General features: G+C 43.9%; 1 protein-coding gene across 2 annotated transcripts in view; it reads left to right on the top strand.

Annotated features, from left to right (window-relative positions):
- Gosr1 (golgi SNAP receptor complex member 1) overlaps positions 1–26,332 on the top strand; it is a 34,891-nt gene extending 8,559 nt beyond the window's left edge. For both annotated transcript variants that reach the window (XM_052194988.1, XM_052194989.1), the window contains exons 4-9: positions 153–260; positions 4,222–4,313; positions 7,031–7,105; positions 16,814–16,843; positions 19,818–19,900; positions 24,142–26,332. In XM_052194988.1, coding sequence (XP_052050948.1) covers positions 153–260; positions 4,222–4,313; positions 7,031–7,105; positions 16,814–16,843; positions 19,818–19,900; positions 24,142–24,266 — 513 coding nt within the window. In that variant the 3' untranslated portion in view covers positions 24,267–26,332. The remainder of the gene's footprint in view (positions 1–152; positions 261–4,221; positions 4,314–7,030; positions 7,106–16,813; positions 16,844–19,817; positions 19,901–24,141) is intronic.
- The last annotated feature ends 1,180 nt before the right edge of the window (positions 26,333–27,512 follow it).

Genomic DNA, 27,512 nt, shown 5'->3' on the forward strand with positions numbered 1-27,512 from the left:
TTAGTGGCAGCCATCCAAATTATAACATGTTCTTTGTGGGAATTGCCGGTGACTGGTCTTGTCTTGCTTACTGTCAGCAAGAGGACACCTAGGCAGAAAATTCACTTGAGCTGCGTTTAGTGCCTTTTAAACTATTTTGCTTTTCTTTCTAGCTTACAGGAATAAATGACAAAATGGCAGAGTACACCCACAGTGCAGGGGTGCCCTCCCTCAACGCAGCCCTGATGCACACGCTGCAACGGCACAGAGACATTCTGCAGGTGGTGTATGGGCACAGTGTCTCCATGTGTGGGGGGGTGTATGGGCACAGTGTCTCCATGTGTGGGGGGTGTATGGGCACAGTGTCTCCATGCTGCTGAGGTAACTGGAAGAGGAGTCATTAATTGTGGTTACAGTGCCATTTTAGATAATATCAAAAGTATAACAAAGCATCATAAATGTGTAAAGATTTGTTAGGTGGTACTAAAGTACAGATGTATAGGTTGGAAGACAAACATTTTTATTACCGAGAAAATTAAACAACCATGTGATTTAAGAACTCTTTAAAAATTGGTACCCAACTTTAAATCCTAGCACTCAGGAGTCAGGCAGTCCAGTTTCAGTGAGTTCAAGGCCAATTTAGTCTATATAATGAGTTCCAGATCAGCCAGGACCACATAGTGAGACCCTGTCTCGTGGTGGTGGTGGTGGTGGTGGTGGTGGTGGTGGTGGTGGTGGTGGTGGCAGTGATAGGATTAGGAGAGATGGCTTCATGGGTCAGACTGCTTGCTATAAAAGCAAGAGGATCTGAGTTCAAATCCCTAGAACCTATATAAAAGCCAGACATGGCTGTATGTATGTGCAACCTCACCTTTGTAGGAGATGAGGACAGACGATCCTAAGACCCTCTGACCAGCTGTCCGAGCCAAAAGAGCAAGCTTTGGATTCATTGAGAGACTTAGGAAACTAGATGGAGAGCAAGAGAGAAGATACCCTGTTCATTTCTGGCCTCTGCACATATGTACATAGGAAACACACATGCACATGCCTAAACAAAAAGGAATGTTGTCCAAAACTTTTCTTTTTTTACATTTGTGTATTTATGTATTTATGTATTTGTGTCTGTGTCTCTATGTGCACATGTAGAGGTCAGAGGACACTTCACATGACTCAGTTCTAGTTTTCCACCATGTGAGTTCTTGGGATTGAACTCAGGTTGTCAGGCTTGGCAAGAATGCCTTTACCTACTGCGCCATCTTTCTGCTCCACGGCTGGGAATTTGAGTACAGTGGCACATGGCTGTAACCCCAGCGCTTGGGAGACAGAGGGAGGTGGAGTGCCACAAGCTGGAAGTCAACCTGGTGTGTGTAGTGAGTGCCAGGCCAGCCAGGACACAGTAAACCTTGGCCTGAGGGGTGGGGATAACAGCAAGGAGCAGAAGTATAATGCAGGGCTAAGATTTGTGATCAGTGTGCATGAGGCCCCACATTCCACCTCCTGAAGGCCCAGTGCACACCCATGCACTCACCAGAGAGAAGGACCAACAATGAGAGTTGGGATTGTGGTCAGTGGTAAAACACTAGAAGGATTCTCACTAAAGAGAAAGGGGGTGGGGAAGACATCTCAGGTGGCAGACTATACACAGCCGAGTTCACTTCCCAATTCTCCTGGTTCAGACTTAGAATCCCAGCACAATGAGAGAATGACAGGAGAATCAGAAAGTCAAGGCTAGACCAGGCTGTCAGACCCTGACTCAGAAAAGAAAAGAACAAATCAAGAAAAGGGTGCTTACAGCCACCAATGTCTGGCATTGTTCAGAGCTTCTCATGGACACAGTTAATAAAAAACAACAGCAAAACCTGACATAAATATCTGAAAGGAAGAGGCAAGTTCATAACATGTGGCGTCATAACATCATGTATGTATCAGACATGATGTTATGTCTGATACACCAGGAAAATTAAATGGTAAAAGTTAGAAACAAACTCATTAAGATGGTATATATAAAACCAAGCCATTGTGCTCTGTGTACACAGTGGCCCATGAGGACCTGAACTAAATGGGGTGGGGCAGGACGAGCTGAGGGCCAGCATGAATGAGCCCTTGTTCAGTCACTGGCACCACAAGTGACACGCAGCCAGGTGTAACGGTCCTAGCCTGAAATCCCAGTACTCAGAGGTAGAGACAAGAAGACCAGGAGTTCAAAGCCAGCTTGGGGGATAATGAAACCTTACATATACATTCATAAAGGGAAAAAATAGGAAATGATTTCTCTTTGGGGCAGGCTTTTTGCTCTGGCTTTGTAATCCATGCTTGTCCCTGACTTTGAACTCCCCTGCCTCAACCTCCAAATACTGAGGTTCCAAGCATGTGCCATACTCAGCTCTTTGTGTTCTTCTTCTTCTTTTCTTTTTTTTTAACTTTATTTTTGAGACAGTTGCCTTTACCACAAACTGGCCTTGAATTCCTTTTTTTTTTATTCAATATATTTTTTATTTACATTTCAAATGATTTCCCCCTTTCTGGTCCCCCACTCCCCGAAAGTTACATAAGCCCCCTTCCCTCCCCCTGTTCTCCCATCCACCCCATCCCACTTCCCTGTTCTGGTTTTGCCCTATACTGCTACACTGAGTCTTTCCAGAACCAGGGGCCACTCCTCCATTCTTCTTGTACCTCATTTGATGTGTGGATTCTGTTTTGGGTATTCCAGTTTTCTAGGCTATGGCCTTGAAGTCCTAATCCTCTTATTCCACTTTCCAAGTACTGGGATTACAGCTGCACCACCAAGCCTGACTTTCTTTACATATTTTAGAATGACAAGATGATATCAAAGTATGTTTAAAATCATATAAAATAACCAAGAATAAAGCTTAATATAGTTCTGAAAGTGAAGAAGAGTATTGAATTTTACCAGATGTTAAAACCTGTTAAAAAGCTAAGAAAGTGGGCTGGAGAGATGGCTCAGCGGTTAAGAGCACGGACTGCTCTTCCAGAGGTCCTGAGTTCAAATCCCAACAACCACATGGTGGCTCACAACCATCTGTAATAGGATCCAATGGATGCCCTCTTCTGGTGTGTCTGAAGACAGCAGCAGTGTACTCATCATGTACATAAAATAAATAAATAAATCTTTCAAACAAACAAAAAAAGCTGAGATAATTGATGGTTTGTTTCTAGGGGCTGGCCAAATGGCTTCTGGGTAAGAGCACTTGCTGTCCGGCCTTGACAACTTGAGTTCATTCCTTAGGACCACATAGTGGAAGGAGAGAACTAACTCCTGCAACTTGTTCTCTGACCTCCATCCATGCATCCCCACACGAACATGCATAGATTGAAAAAATTCTCTAAAGATGGTGGGGGTGCGCAGTCAGGTGCAGGTACATTGTGTGTAGAGCCTGGAGGTCAGCCTTTGGTAGTTGGTTGTTCTTAGTTTTTTGAGGCAGGGTCTCCCTAGGAGCTAGGGCTTGCCATTGGCTAGGATGGCTGTCTCTGCCCCTCCCTGCTGAGATTACAAGGGGAAACTAGCACACCCAGCTGGGTACAGTCCAGCTGCCCAGAGGGGGCTCTACTGGTAGATTTTCCTCTCTCTTTCTCTCTCCCTCCCTCGTTTTTCTTTCCTCCTTCCCTCCCTTTTTCTCCTCTCCCACCACTCCCAAAGACTTAAATGTAGGAAAAGCATAGGAAAGGAGAGGAAGAAAGAAAATCCATCAAAGTTCCAAATAGAGTGTGGGTAAAATTTATAAATTTCTGAGCATTGAAGAACTAAGAAAAATCTAATGTCAGAAACTACAGCAAAGGACTCAACTGTTTAATATACATAAAAGTAAGATAAACATGAAAGACAATGGAGAAAATTGATGAAAAGTATAAAGTTTGTTACAAATGAACTGGGGGTGGGGTATGACTCCGTGGTAGAGCATTAGTGTTGCACTTGTAAAGCCGTGGACCGGACCCTCAGCCCTGGGGAGGGTGTCGGGATGGGGAGGGGTTTGGGAAGGTGAGCTCTAAGCCTTATTAAGTACACCACTGAGTACAAAACCTCTCCTTTCTTTTACCCTAGGCTATTTAAAGTCATTTTGTCTTAGATTTTCTTCCTTGTAATTCTGTCCTGTGTGGTAAGGTACTAGGTGGTAGGACACTTAGTGTTTTGAAGTGTGTACCCTGATGAGCATGTACGACTACTTTAAAGAGATTAAAGTGCATTAATAGCTTGTATTGAGACTGGCTGTTGATTTATTTCAGGATTACACACACGAATTCCATAAAACCAAAGCAAACTTTGTGGCAATACGGGAAAGGGAGAATCTCATGGGATCAGTACGAAAAGATATTGAGTAAGTTACCTTTCATGTTATTGTGTACAATGTTTATGTGGATTTAGGCAGCATCTGTGGTTAATTGCAAATTGAGTAGCAAAACCAGGACTTAGACTTTGGGGTTTCTGACTTTTCCATTTCATTTTCCTTTGAAGCTTCCTAAAGTATGTATAGGCTGACTCTACTTTGCCATCTCCCAGGCTTCCTATGAGCCCTCGCCAGTCTTGACTTCCTTAAGGCCAGCATGAGTGATTCCCTTCCTGTCCATACTAAGAATGAATGCCAACAACTGAAGATTCTATTTCCCTGTCCCTTGCTTCTCTCTCTTACATGTTCAGATCACTGTTAGCTTCCCTGACATTCTGAACTATGTTTGTATGGGGGCAGGAGTTTTTAGGATTAGTGTAGAATCAAAGCCTTGCAAGACTAAGGCCTCTCAGCATTTTATAGTGGTCTCAGTCCATAAGATTTGTTCTTTCTGTCCTCAGGGGCATAGGCTAGCATTCCACATATAGTGTTGTTTTTACAACTGACCTTGACTGGAGAAGTCAGTCATGATGCTGAAGATTTTCTGTCTTGTTTTTGTTTTCTTCAGGCATAAGTCAGGCTGGCTTTGGTTGTGGCCCTCCTGACTCTGCTTCCCGAGGACTGAGGTGGTAGGTAGCTTCCACCATACCTAGACAGTTTTTCCCATTTTGGACCATCTAATGAATGATATTACCATGGTCTCTCATTTGTGATAGCTTATGACACATACACTATATCAACTAGGACACGCACTCATCACAAGCTGGTATGTGTTATGTGTGCTCTGAGAAATGTTCCAAGAGACTCCCTACATAGCATTAGCAGGCCTGAAACCTGCGGAGAGTAAAGCAGACTGGCCTCAAACTCTGGTTCCTAAGAACTGAGAGGAAAAGCGTGCACTACCATGCCTAACCTATTATGTAATAGTTTTGTTGTTTGGTGTGTATAAGCCTTCTTTAATTTCTGTCCAGTTGCCTTTCATATACAATTTGGAGACTTCAGTCAGAACCAACAGAGGGCAGCCTTTAATGGCTATACATTTAGCTCTTCCACAGTTTGTGGGAGCCACTAGAATATAACCCTTTAGTTTCTGAAAAACTGTTGATAAAAATATATTCGTTCATTCATTCATTAAACCATTGTCTGAGTACCAACTATGAACAAGACATTCTGTAGATGGTCAGTGTGAAAACGACAGCTTAGCCTTGAGGAGTTTACCATCACGGTGCTGGAGGGGAGCTTGTTAGTGACTGGGGCCTAGTAATCCCTAAGTAGCCAGGGCTTGCCGGCGGCCTTGCTGGGGTAGTCTGTACTGTTTTTGCATTTTACACAGTCCTTTCTGTGGATTACCTTTTTGGTTCCACATTATTCTTTTGAAAGAGGCAGCTCTCATTAGGTCTTATTTTACAAAAGTAGGTGTTGAGAGGTTTTCTAAGATTATGTGGCTACATAATAGTGGTGCATAGACTTCCAAGTCATGTCATCTGCCTCGCCAGTCTCTCCTGTGTCTTGCATGCTGTCACTGTCTCTCAGCCAGACCTTCAGGTATTATAACATGACCCTGTTTTCATAGACATTGGTACAGTTTGGGAATTTAAAAAAAAAAATTGTTCTTAAAGACCAGTTGTGGTAGTGCATGCCTTTGACCTCAGCACTCAGGAGGCAGAAGCAGGCAGATTCCTGTGAGTTTGAGACCTGGTATACATAGAGAGTTCCAGGACAGCCAGGGCTACATGGAGAAACCCTGTCTCCAAAAAAAGAAAAGAAAAAAGAAAAGAAGGAAAGAAAATGTTCTTAATACTTACTAGTGAAAAGCAGGAAAATGAGATTATTGATGGAAGTAAGGGTCACTGTCTTAGTCAGGGTTTCTATTCCTGCACAATCATGACCAAGAAGCAAGTTGGGGAGCAAAGGGTTTATTGAGCTGACACTTCCTCGTTGCAGTTCATCACTAAAGGAAGTCAGGACTGGAATTCAAGCAGGTCAGGAAGCAGGAGCTGATTCAGAGGCCATGTTTCTTACTGGCTTGCTTCCCCTGGCTTGCTCAGCTTGCTCTCTTATAGAACCCAGGACCACCAGCCCAAAGGTAGTACCTCCCCACTTGATCACTAATTGAGAAAATGCCCCACAGCTGGATCTCATGGAGGCACTTCCCCAACTAAAGCTCCTTTCTCTGTGATAACTCCGGCCTGTGTCAAGTTGACACACAAAACTAGCCAGTACAGTCACCTTTGGTGATTGTAATGTGCTGATCCTGAACATGGAAATCCTGAAGCGTGCCAGGACTGAACATTTAGGGTGCAGTGTTCCTCAGGCTCGAGCCTGCGTGGCCCGTGCTGCTGTGATGGATGACGCTGGCTCAGTGGCTTCCTCCCTGTGTGCTGTGCGCTCACTAGTCTAAAGCTCCACTTCTGCTAGAGAAAATAATACGAAAGTTAGTACACAAAGGAAAAGTGAGATCCCCTGTTCAGAAGCTCAGGTTAGTTTGGTGAAAAACAGAAAACCCCTAAACCTAAACTGGAGAAACAAAATTCATCCTTTACATCTATGGTAGACGTTCTTGAGGGAAGTAAAAGCTTTATATTCTGGTTGTTTACTTGAAACTGTGGAGAACACAGAACTCTCCTCTGCTATCATTAGGGTCAGTGCCTTAACCTGACGTGGCAGCATTTTCTAAAAATGCTTTTGCTTTTTTGATGTTGCTCTAGGTCATATAAAAGTGGGTCTGGAGTAAACAACAGGAGAACTGAACTGTTTCTGAAAGAGCATGACCACCTTCGGAAGTAAGTACTACCTAGCTTGCTGATTCGTCTACCTGTAAAGACACTTCATCACAGGAAGGGCTCTGCTGCTGGGAATTCAGCCTGCTGTGAGGGGATTCAGTGGAAGTGGATGGCAGCTCATCAGCCACAATTAAATGATGCCGTCGAGGAGGTTCCTCCTCCCCTTTGCCTGTCTTCTCTTTTAACCAGCATACCGCTGTGCTACTGTTATCCCTACTGCAAGTTATTGCTGGTAACAACAGTAATACTGATAATTTATGTTTGAATGGGCTCTTACCACTGACCTTATTTAGAAACTTTATAAAGAGTAACAAGGCCAAATATCAAGTGCAAAAGAAACAAACAAACAACAACAAAACCAAGATTTCAGCAGAAAGTGGTCCAGTGAGGGATGTGTGCTTTAACACAAGACCCCCTCCCACTCCCGTGGCAGCCGGTTTTCTCCATGATTTTTTTTCTTGTTTGTGTTTTGTGGTAAAACTTAAGGATCAGAACAGTTGTCTCTGAGCTCAGCTTGTTAGCCGTTGAATGTCCATGCTAAATAGTCAATGTTAGGAATTAGTTTGCTATTTGCTACTGAATGTCATTAATTAGTTATCTGTGATAAACTTAAAGTACTGTTGAATTCATTTGCCTTTAAAGGCCACCATTCTAAATATAAACTGTTAAAATGAAGACACAAGTGACTACAACAGTAGCTCAGTAGTTAAGAGCACCAGCTGCTCTTGCAAAAGACCTGGGCTCCGTTCCCAGCATCTCCGTGGCAGCTCACAGCTGTCTGTCACACTAGTCACAAGGAATCTGATGCCTTCATCTGGCCTACACAGGCACCAAGCACACATGTAGGCAAAACATCCGTACACATTAAAATAAAATAAAAACAAAAACACAGAGCAGGGTATGGTGGTACATGTTTGTAGTCCTAGCTGCCTAGGAAGGTGAGTCACAGTGGTCGCCTTGACTCACCACTTCAAGACCACTTTGGGCAACAAGAGTAAGAGTGTATCTCTGTATACATGTTCCAACACATATACATTTACACACACACACACACACACACACACACACACACACACATATCAAAATCCTGTATGTGGGGTTAAAGAAATGAAGTCTTACTAGGCCAGTGCTCGACCTCTGAACTACTCACTTAGCCAATTCAGGTCTTTTTAGAAACTGTGATTCTAGTGTCAAAACTGGTTATTTTAGGATTCTGTTTTTTGTGTTTGCATGTATGTGTGCATGCATGTGTGTATATAAGAATGTAGAGGCCTAAGGTTGGAAATAATTTTCTCTCTTCCACTTCATTCATTAAGGCGGGGTCTCTCAAGTCCACGGCTCACCGGTATGGCTAGTCTTTCTGGCCACCTTGCACTGGGGATCCCTTTTGTCTTCGAGCTGAGGCTTGAATTACAGGCGTTCCCCTGCACCTCCCCAGTGTCTCTGGTGATCTTGAGGCTGATTGGCATGCTGGCATGGCAGTTATTGTAACTACCACACCATCTCTCCAGCTCCTTTATTTAAATTACATTTTATTTACCATTTTGTGTTTGCAGGGTAGTGTCATAGCACATACATGAAAGTCACAGAACAAGTTTTGGGAATCTGTTTTATGATTCCACCATGTAAACTGCAAGGATCAAACTCCTATGTGGTAGAAGGAAAGAACCAACTTCTATAAGTTGTCTTCTGACCTCTGCATGTGTGCTGTGACACATGCAGTGTACACACACACACACACACACACACGTGTGCTGCATGCATGCCTTCTGTCTGCAGAGGCCAGAAGAAGATGCTAGACAAAGAAGGTTGTGAGCCCCGGTGTGGGTGCTGGGAACTGGACTCAAGTCCTCTGCAAGAGCATCAAGTGCTCTTAACTGCTGAGCCCTCTCCAGTGCCTGATTTAAAATATAAAAAAATATTTCTTTTCTGTAACTGCTGGATTTATGTTCAGGACTTCTGCATTATTCTTATGAAATATAATGTAGTTTTCTATTCTGGAACTGTTTTTGTGGTTTTAATTCAAGTAAAACTGTATTTTAAGTGGCGTGGGTCGTGTCCTTTCTCTGTTTTCTGAAATAGTTTGTATGGGCTTAGTGTTGTTTCCTTCTTATGTATGTAGAGTTTATCAGTGAATCCATCTAGCTCAGGGTTTCCTTTGTGGTAGGACTTCCAGTTGTGTGGGTATTTGTAGGGTAAGAATTTGAATGTCCCTGAGCCAGTAGGTGGCTCACTGGAGTCAGCTCAGTGGGAGACACAAATCATCCTTTGCCAGAGGAGTTGGAGTGCTACCAGTGAGGATGTGATATGCGCAGGGCTCCAGTGAGTTTTAGCCAGCTGGTAGCATCAGTTCTGGCTTTCTGTTTTCTGCTAGACTACAACCTACACAGAGGCAGAGTGTGTGTAAACAGAACGTCACCCAGTCTACTTCCTGGAAGAGGTCTTACTTTAATACTCCCTTCTTCCCCCAATTCCCTCAAATGAGTTAGCGTTTCCTGGGCCTGTAGTGCCCTCCGTGTAGGGTTGGTCATCTTACTTTTGCTTCATGTCACTTTGTTTCTTTGCAGCCAGCTGTCTGCCACCTGGGCCTGTTTCCTTTCCCATAAATGTTGTAGTTAAAATTAATATCAATTGGGGGTTTCTATTAGATCATTTAGTTCCCAGATAAAAGACACCAAACTTTTATATTTATAATGAGCTTTAGACAGCACTGGAGTTGGGACAGATATCAACCATCTAAGCTATTTTATCTACTCCCCTGCTAATAGTTGAGATATAACTTGCCACATTCTACCTGGGCTCTTTTACTCCAACTGGCCAGCCCTCATGGCCAGTTCTTGTGGTCCCTTACCCCATGGCATCTTCCTCTCTCCTCCTCCTCTTCCTCCTCCTCTTCTTCTCTCCTCCTCCTCTTCCTCTCTCTTCCTCCTCCTCTTCCTCTCTCCTCTTCCTTCTCCTCTTCCTCTCTCCTCCTCCTCTTTTTCCTCCTCCTCTTCCTCCTCCTCTTCCTCTCTCCTCCTTTTACTCCTCCTCCTCTGCTCTGCTTGAGTCCCCAAGCCCTGGAACCAAAGCCCTGCCTTCCTCTCTTCTGCCCAGCTACAGGCCGTAGGCATCTTTATTAGTGAATCAGGGATAACTTGGGGGCAAGGTTACATAGCAGGCCTAGGTGAGGATGTCCTCATCCCTGAAGCAACCAGATTTTGGGGCCAGCATTTAGCATTACGATCCATAGCAATAGCCCAAACCTCAACGCACACGCCCCGAGATGTCCCTGTCATCCTCCTTGTGCTTTTGTTTTGTTTTATTTATTTATTTATTTCCCACCCTTCCACATAGCTTGTTTAGGTTCTGTGCTCACCTGTCCCTCCCTGTCTAACCCTCTTAACTCCCCTAGCCCACCCTTGCTATGACTTAACAAAGCTGCCTTTTGTTTCCCTGAAAGCACTATGTCAGTGGAACGCTTGGTCTGTCCTCCCTGCTGGACTCTCCTGGAACATGTTTCATGAGGGAGAACTTCGTCTGCCATAGCATGTTTGGATCTCTAACCCTGGTTGTGCCATTAACACTTAATGCCTAGGTGTTGTATGAATGAGTGGTTATAAACAAGGCTGTTAATTTTGTTTTCATGAATATACATCATACCCTAGAGTAGAAAACTTACTTGTTTCATTCAATTATTCTCTATTAAATACTTAATAATAACACACACAAATACGAAATTAACTTTAAGGACTATAGGAAATAACTATTCATGTAACCAGTTATCTTTTGCTTTGTAAAATGAATTCCTTGTGAAATCCTTTTGAAATTTTGAAATCTAGGGCTGGTGAGATTGCTTAGTCTAAGAGCGTTTGCTGCACAACCGTGAAGACTTGGATTTAGATCCTACCACCTGCAAGTCAGGTGTGTCTCTCATGTGCCTGTGACCCTGCACTGAGCACGGAGATAGAGGATCACTAGAGGGCTGGAAACACGAGCCCTGGTTCAGGGAGAGACCCTGCCTCAAAGGAATAGAGCAGAGAGTAGGAGAGGAGGTCACCTGACACCCTCCTGGCTTCATGTGTGCACGTGTACATGTACACATATGTGCATATGCTACATACAGTGGGGGGAAGGGATTTAAATTCTTTAGTAAGTTTCAAGCATTTATGTACTGATGAAATAAGAATTGAAGAGTATATAGGTCACAGTCTCATAACTGTTTAATAGTACAGCTTTTTCTAAACGCACATTTAATAGTGCAGCTTTTTCTAAACGCACAGTTCCTAATGTTTTGGTATTTGTCCCACACTTCACTGCCTTCCCTTGAGTTGTTTCTTTAAATTTTTATATTCATTTTAACAAGGAACCACCATGGCCTCATTTTATAGAGAATGGAAAGACCAGTTACTCTGAAAGTACATTGCATGGCTTCCCGCTTTTCCACTTTTAGAATGGAGTGAGAGCTGTATTATGTATGGATGAGTGCTGTTGAAGTTATTTTATAAAGTTGAAAGTGTTCTAAAATTACAAAGAGTTTATTTCCGGTACAGAACCATTGTACAGAGCTTGCTTGTCATGCTTAAATAAGATGGGCTACACTATCTAGTTGATAACTTTTTTGTTCTCGTTCTGTTGACCTCCTATCAGTTAAGACTGAGAATGACCACATTAACTATTTGTGTTACTTTAGGTCTAACCATGTCTATGAATGAAGAATTATTTTATTGCCTTTACATGTTGATTATTTTTCATATGACATTACAAGCTTTTGTTTAGGGTTTTGACATTTTAACTTTAAATTTTACCATCCTCGTCATTTGTATAGTCTAAAGTTTTTTGCAGAAATATTTTAGGTAGGCTTGTTTTGTTTGAGACATGGTCTTGTGTATCCCAGGCTAGCCTCGAACTCACTGAGGGTCAAAGACCTAGAACTTCTGATCTTCCAGCCTAGACTTTCTGAGTCTGAAATTATAGGTGTGTGCTTCTGTGCCCAGTTATGTGGTACTGGGGACTGAACCCAGAGCTTCATGCATGCTTGGTTGGTAGTCTGCCAACCTAGCTGTGTCACCAGTAGACTTTCTCTTTCCTTTTTGAGACAGGGTCTCACTGTGTATGTAGTCCAGGCCGGTCTAGAACCCACGGAGATTTGAGCCCAGGTCCTCTGCTTTGTTTGTGTGCTGCTCCTCACAGTGAGTCTGACAGCATAGAGTGCACAGCATCGCTACAACAATGCATGTGCAATTCATGTCAGCCCTTTGTGCATATGAGAATATAGCACATGAGTCAGACTGACAAAAGTAAGCATTGGGTCTGTACAGAGAGCTCAGCCGTGTAAGGCCAGGCTCACAACTGAAAGGCAAGGAAAGTGAGTACTAAAAGAGAAAGGGACTTTGAAATGTGAGCAGGGGTGTGTGCTGCTTCAGTGCAAGGGTTGCAAGTGTGCCCCACACCACAGCTGCATTGTGTGTGATGTGGGTGCTAGGGATGGAACTCAGGTTCCTGTGCACACAGCAGGCACTTTCCCGACAGAACAACTCCTGCCCCCAATTTAATTTAATAGAAATTGAAGTACTTTTAATGTTGAGATTGTCTTAGTAAAATGAAATTCCAACTCTACTAATAGACCGTGATCATTTTTTAAAAACTATCATAATATGGTAACCTTTACAATAAGCAATGGCTTTATCTCTAAAGTTTTTTTGAGATAACTTTTTTTGAGAGGTGGCTTACCAGTTAAGAGTGCATACTGCTCTTGCAGAGGATTGGAGTTTGAGTTTCCATCTCCCACGTTAGAGTCCACAACTGCTGGCTGGTAGGACCAACTAGAGGAGAACCAATAATAAATATAGTTAAAGTATAAAAATAAGTCTCTAAAAAGGTTTAATAAGTATCACAGAACTCATGTTATATAATGGTCAGGTATAACATCTCTGAGTGAAATGATTTAAAATCCTGGCATTTAAGGACTTGATGTTCCCTTTCTTGAGTATTTATGAACTCGGTTAACTCATGCAGTTTTGTTGAAATAGACATGAATGAATGTTACATGCTGTGGGGCTGCTGTCAGTCGGCAGTGAGACTCACGTGCGTGAGTGAGTCTCATTCACTCTCTGGACAGCAAGGTTACGTCAGCCTTCTCTCTACGTTCTTATTTGCTGCTTCTTGTTATTCACGTAGTGGCTACAATAGAAAAACTTATGCACATGCATACATGGTCTTTGTTTTTGTGTGTACATGTATGAACTAATTACCTCAAGGAAAAACGCCATAGGCAGAGAGAAATGTTTACAAAATACACATTTGATAACAAGTATTAATAATTGCTAGGACCACACACCAGGCAGCTAAAAAGAACAAAAGTTTTAGTCTGGCTCATGTTTCAGAGATGCCAGTTCATTTTGACAAGAAGGACACGGTGGTGGTTGAACCTGGGACCTGTATATTGAAGAAATCCTACAGACTATCAGTAACCACAGGCTTTGAACTGTGCAGTGGTTGGTAACTAGGGGTGGAACTGATACCCGATGTGAGGGCATCATCGGGTATTTCCTCCTTAGAGATAATTTGTCTCAAGTGGTCTAGTTATTTACAAAGGTAAAATAAATGCCAAAAGCACAATGACCTGGTTAGCCAAGGATGACCCTTGAACTTCTTCTGATCCTCCTGCCTCCACTGAGTTTATAGGTTTTCCTTACAACTGGTTTACAGTTAGGAGCTATTATATACAGCTCATTTTTCTTTATTTTGAAATAAAATAAATAAAATCTGTTTTCGGTGACATACAACTTTTTTTTTTTTTTTTTTTTTGAGACCTGGTATTCTGTGTACCTCTGGCTGTCCTGGAATTTGTTCTATAGACCAGACTAGCCTCAAACTTACAGTGATCTGCCTCCCAACTGCTGGGATAAATAGGTCATACGCCCAAATGGCACATGACTTTCCTAAAGAAAGACTTCAGATGGAGATAGTGTCATAATGTGGGATATAAAATTATGATTATAAAAATATGTGTATGTATACTGCTGTGGAAAACTTATAAAGATTATAAGGATTACTTCAGTGCTAATCCTGATTGTTGCTTTATTAATGCTAGAAATATCTGTTACTTGTTTATTTGTTCATTTATTAAGCATTTAATGAGCATCTCCTGTGTGATAGGTACTGTACTAGACTCTGGGGAATCAAAGATGCATGAAAGTCGTTCTCTACCCCTGGGACCCACGCCGCTTAGAGGAGTAGTAAACAAGTATGCCTCCCTCTGAGAGAGCGTGTTTGCAAGTCTTAACTGAGAATTTAGGTGAAAACCTTTTCTGTCTCTGTAGCACAGTGGTTCTCAGCCTTCTTGATGCTGTGACCGCTTAACGGTTCCTCATGGTGGAGTAACCCCCAGCTATAACATTATTTTCACTGCTACTCCAAAATATAATTTTGCTACTGTTATGAATTGTAATGCAAATATCTCATATGCAGATGGTCTTAGGTGACCCCTGTCACAGGGTTGTTTGACCACCAAAGGGGTCATGACCCCCACACAGGTTGAGAACCACTGCTTGTAGCATACTATCTGAAGTACTTAATGCTGTAACTCCTTAATAGTTCCTCATGTTGGGGTGCCCCCCCCAGTATTACCAAACGAGTTGATGTGAGGGCATGATATGGAGAATTAGTTTCGCCCCGTATGCACAGGTGCATCTGGAGAAGCTTCATAAGGACGTAGCTTTCCAACTAGACTTTGGGAGAAGTAAGTGGTTCAGAATTATGAGGGGCTGGAGAGAAAGCTGCTCTTCAGAGGACTGCTTTCATTCCCAGCTCAGGGTCTGACGCCCTCTGGTGGCCACCACAGGTACCCGTATGTGCTCAGCACACACATAAACAGACACTTAAAGGTTTTAGAATAAAAGGAGAGCCTACCCTAAAGAGCAGCTAAAAACCACCGTAGTGCCCTGATGTAGAGCAAGCCTACGTCTAGGCTGCGCATGTGCACGACGCTTTGCTTGGGTCATCTCTTGTGAGCGTTAGGACTAGACAGGTCCGTGAGCCGGGTTCAGGCAGCCTCACGCTTGAACCTTGACCGTACTGTAGGTTGGGCAGAAGGGGGAAAAATATATATATACACACACACACACATTTATACATATATATGTTTATCATATTTCTAGTTAGTTCTTACTCAGTATGAAAGAGGATTCGAAGCCAATTAGAAGGTGCTTCCTTATTGTTTTATAGAATGTTGAAATTCATCTGGTTTTAAAGGTTTTCAGGCCTGTTTGCTTACTGTTGGTTTTGTTTGTTGGAGAAAAGGTCACAGTATGCAAGCTGGCCTTGCAGTCCTTATGTAGCTTAGGATAGCCCTAAACTTCTGATCTTCCTGACTTTACTTTCCAAGTACTGGGGTCACAGGCACATGCCACTACTCAGTCTATACACCCTACCAACTGAGCCACCCTACCACTGACCTGCATCCCCAGCCTTCAGTGCTTTCAGATATTCATATAACAGAAAATAAGTAGAAGCTTTGTAACACGCCACTTCTGTTAAACACACCTATTGACTCTGAATTCTTATTTTTCCTACCAAAATGTTTGATCAAAATACTTATAAGTAAGCCAGGCATGGCGGAGCATGCCTGTATAGTGAGTCCCAAGACATCTGCCTTTTAATCACTGTCTTTGTTACTTTTTAAATTCTTAATTGTAGAACTTATACAAGGTATTTTTGGCATTCTTATAGAACTCATCTTTACTGAACTTTATATCACTAAACCAAAACCTCGGTGTTCTGTTTTATAAACTAACAGAGTAATTGACTCTTGGAAGGAAGTGTCTGGGGTAGTGCACATATTTATTTCTTGCACTCCAAGTCACATGCAGTGTCTGGAAGCTGGCTTCTGCGCTCGCTGGTGTTTAGTTGCCCCTTACCAAGCTCAGCTCTGGGTACATTTCTCCTGGACTAGCTGTTTCTTATGTGGTGTGAGGTGTTGGACATACGCACTCTGCAGGGCAGAGGTGGAGAGTCATTGACTGTGTTCACATTTGTAGATTCTAAAGTTTAAGGAACTGAGATCTAGTTTAGTTTTTTTTTTTTTAAAAAAAAATAAAATAAAATAAAAACAAGCCGAGTGTGGTGGCACATGCCTTTGATCCCAGCACTTGGGAGGCAGAGGCAGGCGGATTTCTGAGTTCGAGGCCAGCCTGGTCTATAGAGTGAGCTTCAGGACAGCCAGGACTACACAGAGAAACCCTGACTCAAACAAACAAACAAACAAAACAACAAACAACAGCAACAACAAAAAACTATTTCCCCAAAAAGGAAGGAACTCTGACGTTTGAAAGATACTAATTAGAAGCATCAGAACCTCGCCTGCCACCTGTCTCAACAAGTTAGTTATAACTCTTACCTTTTGAATGGATAATGGTGACTATTTTGAGTTATCTAGATTTAACTTTCACTCCTTAATGCTATCATTAAAACTAGCCAGAGTTTAATAGGGAATGTCACACACACACACACACCCAGAAGATTTAAGCTGAGAAATAAAAGCAAAATGTAAATTACTTCATGTATGGCTGAATTAGTTTCAGAGTTCAGGATTTTTCTCTAGATGCTCTAAAAATAAAAATCTTAATTCTATATACAGAAATGGCTATAGAATTTATACACATAGAAAAATAAGAAATGCTATTAAGTATATGTTTAGTAATTCAAATTTTTAACTTCCTTTTTCAGCTCTGACCGTCTGATAGAAGAAACCATAAGGTAGGAGTAGTTTTTGTGTATTTCACAGCTGCATTTGCACACTTAGTGATTAGATCAAGCCAGCCCTGCTTACTAGGGTGAAGGTCAAGTCATGCTCCTTAAGGGATGACAATTTTACTAGATAGTAATGCATCTCTGCTGTGACCTTACTTTCTAAGGGCATTTAATCTTCTTAGTAATAGGTTCATGAGATAGACTTTGATCAGTAGATTCCTTCTCCCAAACAAAAAAGAAATTATGGGATTTGCCTATGATCGCATGGCTAATAACTAATATTGAGGACTCGGATCCCCTACTTAGAGTCTCTAATATCTCTGGGGCAAGAACATTTATACCGAGCCACTGCTCTGAGGCAGTGATGGCTTAATGGTCTTGCCTGCCACCAAATCTGACCACCAGATCCTTGGGACCTACTTGGTGGAAGGAGAGAACCAACTCTCAACAGTCGTCCTCTGGCGGTGCACGAGCATTGTGGCTGCACACACGCACTCATGCACACAAGGCAAGTTAGTTTTTAAAAATAGGTAATTATGTTTAGTTCATAATAGTAGTAAGAAATCTGGAGTTCCAGTAAGCATATTTTTGAAGCATTATATATATGAAGCTTACATTTTATCTCTTAAGTATTTGAAACTTGAAATAGCAGCCTACATTTCACTCAGCGCAACTCCAGATGATGGGGTAGATAGGAAAGTATGTCTAGATAGACTTTATGTGGTACTGGAAATCATGCATATTCAACAAGGTAATAACTTAATGTAATATTCAGTCTCCAAGGAACACAAAGTGCTTTGTACAAATTATTTTTTAATGCCTATCCACTGTGAGTCAAGTGCACATGAGATAATGATGATTCTCCTTCAAAAACCAGAGGCCTGTATGGCTCAGAGATTGTCCTTACTACAAGCTGGAATTCTCTTAAGACCATAAAGACCCTTGTTGTAATTTCAAGCAGAATTTGGTCAATTTTCATTTCTTCTGCTGCTTCTATGCCTCCTCGTGCTTTCAAAAGACCCTCTGGCTAGCCAGATATCATGGTTCATGCCTACACTCGCTGTGGCCTCAGTTCCTAAGCAATGGCCTGGATCTAGGATTGTCATGACACTCCGCCTGGCCTTCATCACTGCCCCTCTTTTAAGGGACTGACCATTTACAATACCACCAGTGTGTGTGCACGTTAGTGAGACAGAACTTCCTTCACCTTCCTTGGCCAGAGCCCCACAGATAGCTTTCTGGGCCCTCTTGGCAGCGTCATGAAGGATAGGCTCATTCTTCTGCTCCCTTTATGTCACCTGTTTGCCTGTCGGTAACTCTCCAGGTCCTTTCTTATCTTCAGTGACCATTTCCTGACCACTTGTTAGACAGCCACTCCTTGGTTTTTCCAAACAGCCGTTGCCAAACTTGCGTCTTTCTACTAATGTTCTTTGAGGTCACTGGCTTCCCAGGATGTTTTCTGATGTTTTTGTTGCTGGGTTGTTTTTTATTACTTCAGTAAATATCCTTCTATGTGCCTCCTTACACATTCATTGTATTCTCAGTAGTGAAATTATTCTGAATAATTGTCATTCCTCTAGCATCTCTAGATGAAAACACCTGGCAGCATATCCTGTGAGGCTCAGCCCATCCCGTGTGTGTTCATTTGCCCATGAACGCCCAGCAGCTTCTCACCATGGGTGGCCTAGGTGTCTGTCCCCTCCAGGAGCTGAGCATCTCACCAGTAGCCAGCCTGGAAGCCCCTTGGCCTCTAAGTCCCACTACACGCACAAGAGCCAAGGGAACAGAGTTCCTTTCCTCAGCCCAGGACTGCCAGGTCCACAGGCTCCCACTGTCAGGCTCCAGGGCTTTCCTGTGGGTCTCTTGCTTGAGAAGGTTTATGTAGCCCCTCTGGCTGGCTGTCTTCCCTAGAGCTTCCAAGGGAACCAGAGTGAGGGCTTTTGTTCTGGACACTCCACGGAAGAAAATGTGTCTAAGGTGCACTAGGAAATTGTATCTAGTGAACATTTCCCCCAATTTCTGGGACTCTTTTGTTTTGTTTTGTTTTGTTTTTTGTTTTTTGAGACACAGGGTTTCTCTGTGTAACCCTGGATGTCCTGGAACTCTGTAGACCAGGCTGGCCTTGAACTCAGAAATCCACCTGCCTCTGCCTCCTAAGTGCTGGGATTAAAGGCATGCAGCACCACTGCCTGGCTAGGACTCTTTTTAAAATAAGTTTTAGAGTATCTTTTATTCTTTGACTATTTCAAACAAGTATAATAATTCTTGATCATATATATCCAAAACTGCCCCCTTTGCATTTTGTACGTTACTATCTAAAGCACGCTCCTGCATGTTACTTATCAAAGTGGACGCTGACCCTACTCTAGGATCCTACTGTCCGGACGGACCATGTAAATACCTGACTGGAAGTGACAACAGAAGAGGGTCAGCTCAGTCTCAGCAGGTCGTCAGCGTGGCCTGTTCTGTAGAAGCCATTCTGCCCCTCCCACAGCATGATTAGTGAATCCCAAGATCTGCCTTCTAAGTCTTCTAGAATTCTTAATCCCCATTTGTTTATATGTTGAGAGCTGGTTGAATGTGGATGTGACTTGGGCCCCTTTCTTATGGTCATGATTTTTTTAATGGTTGTTTCTTTGCTTTCCTCTTAACAGTTTTTCCTGATTAAAATTATTTTAGTGTTTGTTTTTTTTTAAGCCATCAAAGAAGCTTGGTAATGTACGGTTTGTCTCTTAATGTTTCATTCCATTTGCTACTTTGAAGACAACCTGAGATGGCTCATAACAAGACCCCTGTGTAGCAGTTATATCAGAAACAGACAGAGGGAAAGTGGCTGGGCGGGGATCCGAACCCATTTCCTGCTGATCCCAGATCAATGGGTTGCTCACTGTAGCTTTCTGTTTGCTTTTAGAGGTGTGAAGAACTGAACTGGTAGTGCCTCTGTGCCAACTCAAATTGTCTCTTTTCTCCCCTCTTGAAGCATTGCTATGGCAACAAAAGAGAATATGACTTCCCAGAGAGGAATGCTCAAGTCAATTCACAGCAAGATGAACACTCTGGCCAGTATCCTTTGTAGAGTGTGGGTGGGTGAAGGGCTGGTTCTTTCGGTTCTCTGTTTTATTGGGTAGAGGTGTGCGTCATGAACACTGGTAGTGCACTTAGCAGTCGAATTTTGTGGGGACTTCCTTACTTTGTGATAAACTTACGTTTAATACCATTTCTAGAGAGCAGCTCACCAGAGATTTCATTATAGAGATTTATATTTATAGAAGTGTTCATAAATTATTTTAGTCCACAGTAGTATTCCCTGGGTGTGTTCATAACCACCCCGCCTAACTGTGGCTTAATTGCCACTTTGGAGGCTGTCAGTCACAGGTACCTGGAAGGGGCGGGGACACTTTGGTGTGCTGTACCTGTTGGTAGAATGTAACTACACCGTCCCAGGGCAGAGGAGAGGCTCTGCTTGTCAGGTGTGACCTCTGCTTTAAAATTTTAGCTTCTCAACTTAAAAATAGATAGGATTAGGCCAGAGAAGCTCGGGGTCGGGTTCTTCCACATGACTGTGAGGAAGAACTTGTGATTCTCAAAAGATGAATATCATCTGGACCATAGTAATTTAAGGGCACTTTTATCCTGATATCTAATTGCCTAAGAAAAAGAATATTGCTTGGCATTTTTCAATCCTTTGTCAATGTTGTTAGTCTAGTGTAAAAGCACACATCCCAAGGCACGTATGCTCACACATGCTGGGCAGTTTACACAGCACTGCCCTATCCACACCACATTCTCTCATCCCATAAAGGGAAGAGAGTGGGAACTTTTTGATTTTTTTGCAGATAAAGAAGTAGACTTAAAAAAGCAGCCTGGCCCAAATCCATGGGTCCAGGACAATTTGGCAAAGTGGAGATTCACATCTTAAATTCCCATGATCTTTCTTTCTCTGTGTGCATTGCAAGTTTATGAGGCATACATGTGGAAGTCAGAGGACACCCTCAGACGCCAGTCCTTGTCTTCCACTTGCTGTGAGACAGAACTTACCCCAGGCTAGCTGGCCCTTAAGCTTCTAGGGCAACTCCTGCCATCTCCCCATAGGAGCATGAAAATTACAGGTGCTTGTACTGTGCATTGACATTTTACAGGTGTCCTGGGAACTCGGTTCCTCATGCTTCTATAGTGAGCACTTTCGTCCACTGAGTCATCTCCCCAGCCCCCAGTATATTTTCCATAAAATCATCCTTCTGTCCTGCTAGCCCCGTTTCTCTCCTTGTCACCCATGTGTGTTTGAATCTCCAGGACTCACATACGGACAATAAATAGAACACAGGGAGACCAAGACAGACCAAAGTACAGAAACGATCAATGTCCACCTTGGTGAGCCAGTGAGCTTTACTGTAGTTACTTCCAGGGCATGGATGTGGGGTGACGTACAGGAGCAGAAATGACTCAGATGGCTGCATCACCAAGGCCCACTCCAGCATGGGTCACAGCTCACAAAAGCTGCAGAACCTGGACACGGTGCACAACCAGCAAGCAGCTCAACAGTTCGGAGAGTCTTTTTCAAGTGACAGTGGTCTAAACCTCCTGCAGGTTGCTGGTCTGGTTTTAAGAGTCTTCTTTCAACTTGGCTTGTTTGAGACTACTTTCGTGTTAGCTCTGCTTACTCTGGCAGGGAGGGGTCTACTGAATCTGGTCAGTTTCAAGGACTTCCTGAGGCAGCTTTGAGTGCTTTAGCTCCCTACAAAATGGGATGTTTCAACCACAGTGAGACCCTTTATCAAAAGTAAAAACAGAAGTAGCACTGGATAGTTAGGTTAGTTTGCATACTGGTTGAAACTGAGTTGTCCATTCACTTTTGTTCCATTGTGTTTTTGTGCCTTTCCTCCCTGAAAGTGTCTGTTCCCTAAGCCCCAAGTCTTCCTAAAGGAGCAGTATCCCCAACCCTAGCACAGTGCCTGCTACAGATAAAGCACTCATCGTTCCAAAAGAGTATGTGTGCTCAGGGCCTAAAAGACAGCTCATGGCACAGTGCCTGCCATACAGTCATGGGGACCTGGTTTGGTGTCATGTCAGTGTAACCATCAGCAGGACTCTGCTGTTTCCCATGTCTCCTCCCTCTCTTCACGGACCTTTTGTCTCTGTGTTAGCCTGGCCCTCAGCAACAGGATCTCTCCTTGTGATGACAGAGATGGTTGCTACACAGCTTGAAGGCCATAGGAAAAGCATAAGCTTTCCAACAGTTGTCACCAAGGCCCAACCTAAACCAGTGCCCATGTCTAGCTTAGCCATTAGCCAAGGGATGGCTGTTTTACTGTAAGTATAGATGTTTCTGACTGCTCACTCCTGAGCTAGACTATTAGAAATAAGGGAGGGACGGTCTGCACGTGAACTGAGCGAGTGTGCCCACCACAGTCTAGGTCTCCTGAGGCCACAACTTTGTTATTTTATTTTTTCATCTCTTTCTTTGTGTATGTGTGTGTGAGAGAGGGGGTAGCTGGAGTTATGGGTAAACTTCCCAGTATGGGTTATGGGCTGTGGGAAACAGAACTTGAGTCTTCTGGCAGAGCAGCAAACATTCTTCTGAGCCTGGGAGAAAATATCAGCTTAGAACCCCAAGACCAGGTTCTCAGACCAAAGGAGAGTTATTTTCCCCAGAGGGACAGAGGACAAAGAATAAGAGACACAGACAAAAGATGGAGGATAAGGGCAAGGAGTGGGGAGTGAGGGCGAGGGGGCGGGTGTCTGTCCTGGAATGGAACAGACGACTGCCTCTGGATGCCCAGAGCAGATGGCGGTTTGCAAAGGTAAGCCATGGGAAACCCCATCCTAGGGTGAGGTGTCTGATTGAATTGGGCGTCTTAATTAGGTGAGCCCAGGGGCGCTTTCAGTTGCTGCATTTAATATGTTGATAGCTGGACCTTGGTAGTCAGCCTCAGGAGAGCAAGTGGCCGAGTAAGGGAATAAGTAGCCCCTGGTGGCGAGCTCAGGACTGTGAGCCAACGTTCTTGGCAAGGCAGAGGGGATCAGGGAGAAGCGCAAGGCCTGCCAGAGCCGGGTTTACCCTGCTCCACTGGCCGGAGTCCCTTCAAACCATCTCTCTAGCACAGTGATAAAATTTTATATCACCAAAGGATATTTTATACCTGATTTAGACAAGAAAAAGTGAAGGATTTTTTTTCTGTAGAAAAGTTTTTGCTTTGTAAAAGGTTTGTCTCTTCTGTTCTTGTGTACTGATCCTGATTTTTAAAAACTGTTTCTCAGATGTCCCTTTTTTTTTCCTTCAGAGCTACACTAATGCCAGTAGCATGTGTTCTAGACACTGAGGACATTTAGAGTCAGGATCGTATAGCGCATAGACTCTGTAGAGCCAGAGGGGACACACACTGGCCTTCCTCAGGGAGGGACGTGGTCATGGGTCTTTTTGAACCTGATGTAATGTCTCCATCAATAAAGAAGGACATCGTCACAGAAAGGTTTACCAGTGAAGCAGCTTTGGTCTCCACGTGCAGGGAGTGTGTTCATGGCTTGACACACTAAAATGTGGGTGGGATGTTACCAGTCCAAAATGGAAATCTTCCTAATCCTCCACACTCCTCCCTCCCTCCCTCTCCCTCACTTTCCCACTTTCCCTCTCTCTTTCTCTCTCTGTCCCTCCTCCCCCCCCCCTCTCTACACACACACACACCACACCACACCACACCACACCACACCACACCACACACACACTTTGGTTTTGGTTTTGGTTTTGTTGATTTCAAGACAGGATTTTTTTTGCGTACCCCCGACTGTCCTGGAACTCACTTTGTAGACTAGACTGGCCTCAAGTTCATAGAGATCTGCCTGCTTCTGCCTCCCTGGTGCTGGAATTAAAGGTGTGAGCCACAGCAATTTCCCTTTTCTTTGTTCCCTAAATAGAGCACTCCAGCACTTCCCTGCTACAGTGTGCTGGCCGCAGCAAGGGAAAGTGTCTGAGTGAGTCATCAGTGCGGAGCCCTGCCTGGGGTTGAGAGAACCTGGTGTTCTTCGGAGCTTCTGAGGAGAGGATGTGGGTGGAGCCCACTCACACCCAAGCCCAGGAGCTCCAGTGGATCCTAGCGGCTGTTGTTATTTTCTCCACTGACTCCCTTCCCATTGTTCTGACCGCACCATCCACAGACTGGGTGGACAGAGTCTCCCAGCTGGGATGCAGGTTGTTCCTCTCTCGTCCTTGGCTGTTTATGGACTGCACTGATGACTGTTTGTGATTCCTGTAACTTTTCATTAAAGAGGCCTCTCTCAAGTATGACCTTAACCAAGGTTTCCCAAAGACCGCTTTCCCGCCGTGAACAGCCTGATACAAAGGATCAACCTCAGGAAGCGGCGTGACTCGCTGATCCTTGGAGGTGTCGTTGGCATCTGTACCATCCTGTTGCTGCTGTATGCCTTCCACTGAAAGCACAGCCCCAGGACTCTGCCCACCACCTTCATGGCCTGATCTAGAGTGGGGAACCTGCGAAGGAGAAAGACCAACTCGGCCATGAGCCCGCCAGCAGATGAATTCTAAACCGCACCGTGGCTTTGACCTGGTCGGACTGAGCTGAGCCACGGGTCTTCTGTGCTCTTTTCTAATACACATTACTCTGTTTTTAATTTTAAAAACAACACAAGGTTCCAGTTGCTTGTGTCTCCCTAGGAGGTAAGCAGGCCAAGCTGAGAGTCTGGGCTTCAGTGACTGGTGAAGCCAGGTGGGCAGCGGGCCTCAGAGCTGACGCCTCACAGCACCCGGCTTTCTGCGGGCCTCAGAGCGGACGCCTCACAGCACAAGCTCTCTACATCCAAAGATGGCTTCGCTTTCAGCCACGAGATTGGATGTGAATAAAAGTAATTGTTGTCCTTTTATTTAACACTTGTGATGAGAAATCAGCTGTCCTTTGCTGATATTCTGTGATCTATATTCTATTCTGTGTCCCTAACTCTTGGCAGTCAAGAAAAATTCCATTTCCCACGGGTTCTGTAAGATGTTGGTAGGTCAGCTTCATGTTTGAGGCTGTTTGAAATGGAGAGCACTGTAGAAAGGGCGCCTCCTTTCTGTTTCAGTTGTGAGCACTGGGTCAACTGTACCGCCGCCAACACACCAGAATGGCAGTCCTTGCGAAGGAGCTGGCCATTGCTTTATTATTTCTTCCATTGGGCTAATATTTGCTCGTATATGATAAAATTGCATTTCCACTGACAGGCAGTCAGTGTCTGCCATTGCCCCTAGTGGTCCCATATCATGTGAAGCCTAATATTAGGAACTGAGGGAAGGGACGTGGTTCTCAGTGAGGCCTGCTCGTGAGCCACCGTGAGAAGACAGTGAGGGGTGGCTCTCTGGGCTTTCCTGTCAGTGTGGTATAGCCTGTGGCAGGGTGAGCACGAGCCTGGGGTCCCAGTGCTCTGCCCTGTGCAGATCTATCCCTTCTTCCTCTGCTGGCCCCCTCCTACCTGCAGGCCTCAGGGTGGCCACTGCAGAGCCTGTGGCTCCTACCTGCACCTCTGTTACTTTGGACAGTGACAGAATTGTGAATGCTGCTCAAGGTTAGCCATTTCTCAGCATCTGTAAATTGGTAACTTGTCATACTGAACTAGCAGATAGTGTAAAGGCTCCAATCTGTGCTCACCAAGAGAGAAGGCTGCTGGTCCCCCTGGAATGTCCTCTGCACATTGTCCATATTGTCCTAGCAGTGCGAGGATATTAGAGTATAGCTCTTCACCATGCTATGGTGTGGGATGGCGCCTCTGGGCCAACTTGATACATATACTGCTCATGGATAGACTGACACCCAGTCTGGGACTGACTGACAGATTTGACATTCATTGAAGTGTTAGCATATTCTGGGTATGAAAGGCATTTGATATATTTTTCTTAATTATGGGGTTTATTTTTCTAAATATGGGTTAATCAGCTTGTTGACTGGGCATGCCCTTAAAAGGAAATTAAATTTCCCTCTGTTGTCCTTAAAGAATCAGGGAAGTTTGTTTGTTAAATTCTCTTTGAGAGAACAGAACTTCTCTTCCCTGATACTTCATTATCTTTGATTTTTTTCAAAGGGTCTTGATTGGCAGTTGTGCCTCAGCTAGACTTTATGGGACTTTGGTTGTTATATAGTGGGCATATATAAAATCTGAAGTATCGTAAATAAAGTTATTTATTTAAATACACAGCCAGTCTTTTCCACTGGTTTGATTACCTGTTTCATTCACTAAAGCTAATGAGGCAGTGAAAGCGAGGCCATGGCCTGCTCCACAGCCGGGCAGCCCAGGAGGCTGTGCTCAGATGAACAAATGGAATTATGTTGCTTGTTTTCTTTTTGAGTAAATCAGTTCTTTCAAAGAACCCTAGTTGTAGATGCTGGGGTCTGACCTTCCATTGTGGTGTCCTAGAAGGAAGACTGCTCTCCCTTCTGGTTCCACCCTGTACAGGACCCTGTGATTGCCCATTGGAACTTCAGTTTTATGACATTCAATTTTTTTTTTCAAGTTTGTTTCTGCCATTTTGGGCTTACCCAGTTGTCAGGCTTAGGCGTCGGCAGTGAAGAGTTTCCTGTCAGAGCCTGAAGTAAGAGCATTTTTTTATTTGTGACCCCAATGAACTGTTGCCCCCTCAGCCATAGTTATTACAGAGTACCTTTTCTTAAAAGATAGATTTTTAGTAACAGTTCCAAACTTCCCACTTCATTCAAAGATATGAAAAATGGAAACAGCAGAAAATCCCCAGTGCATTTGTCTGCCCTGGCTTGAGAGAGTCTCACTGTTCAGCCCTGGCTGGCCTTCAACTCCTGCCTCAGCTTCCTGAGACCCTTGGGCTGCCCCCTGATGTATATCACCAACCCTGGCTTCAAACAGTAAATTTCCTCAGTCCCTCATATGTCCCAGTGACTTAGTAAAGACGTGCAGTGCATGAGATCCAAAGGCTCCTACCTGGTTCACCTTTGAGTTTTCCCTTCTCCTTGGTACCAACATTTACTTTGGTTGAGAATGCCTTTTGGCTTCTTGTTGGCACTCAGATCAGAAGTGGGGACGGGCGAGGAGGAGCTGCTCTTGAGGACGCTTCTGGACCTGACTGTGATAGCTGAGCGCTTCCATGCTGGGCGTGGGAATGCGAACGTGCACTGAGCCCTGTGGAGTTGAGGTGCCTTGGCCTTCACCACATCACTGTCCTGTCTTACTGCTGATGATCTCAGCCTGAGGCGGTGGCTTTTAAGAATGGGTCTAGCCTTGCCAACTTCTAATACTTCCTTCCATCTGTCTTTAGATAGAGTTTTGGAAATTCACTGAGCTCTTGATCTTGTACTGTTAAGCAGTCGGGGTACATGGCCAGCCCAGGTCACTTGTGGCAGATGTAACAGAGGAAGCAACCCTACCCAAATGACAGATTGTGCGCCATTCTCATTTTACAGTAGAGGGCATTATTTGGCCTGATCTCCAAAAAGATGTAACGTGTCCCACTGCAGTCCCAAACTCACTCCTTCCCTCAGAGAGAATGGGGGACAAGAAGCAAGGTCTATGCATGATAATCTGGTGAAACGATGGGGAAGTTGAGCCATGGCTTAAAGAATGTTTTTTAATCTGATCTAAAACTCTTAGTACCAAAATATTTGTACCACACCCTAGTAGCTCCTAGTGATGGGGAAATCAGTTCTGATCATACTTTATTCCA

The sequence above is a fragment of the Apodemus sylvaticus genome, chromosome 10 (assembly GCF_947179515.1).
Source record: "Apodemus sylvaticus chromosome 10, mApoSyl1.1, whole genome shotgun sequence".
NCBI classification, from domain to species: domain Eukaryota; kingdom Metazoa; phylum Chordata; class Mammalia; order Rodentia; family Muridae; genus Apodemus; species Apodemus sylvaticus.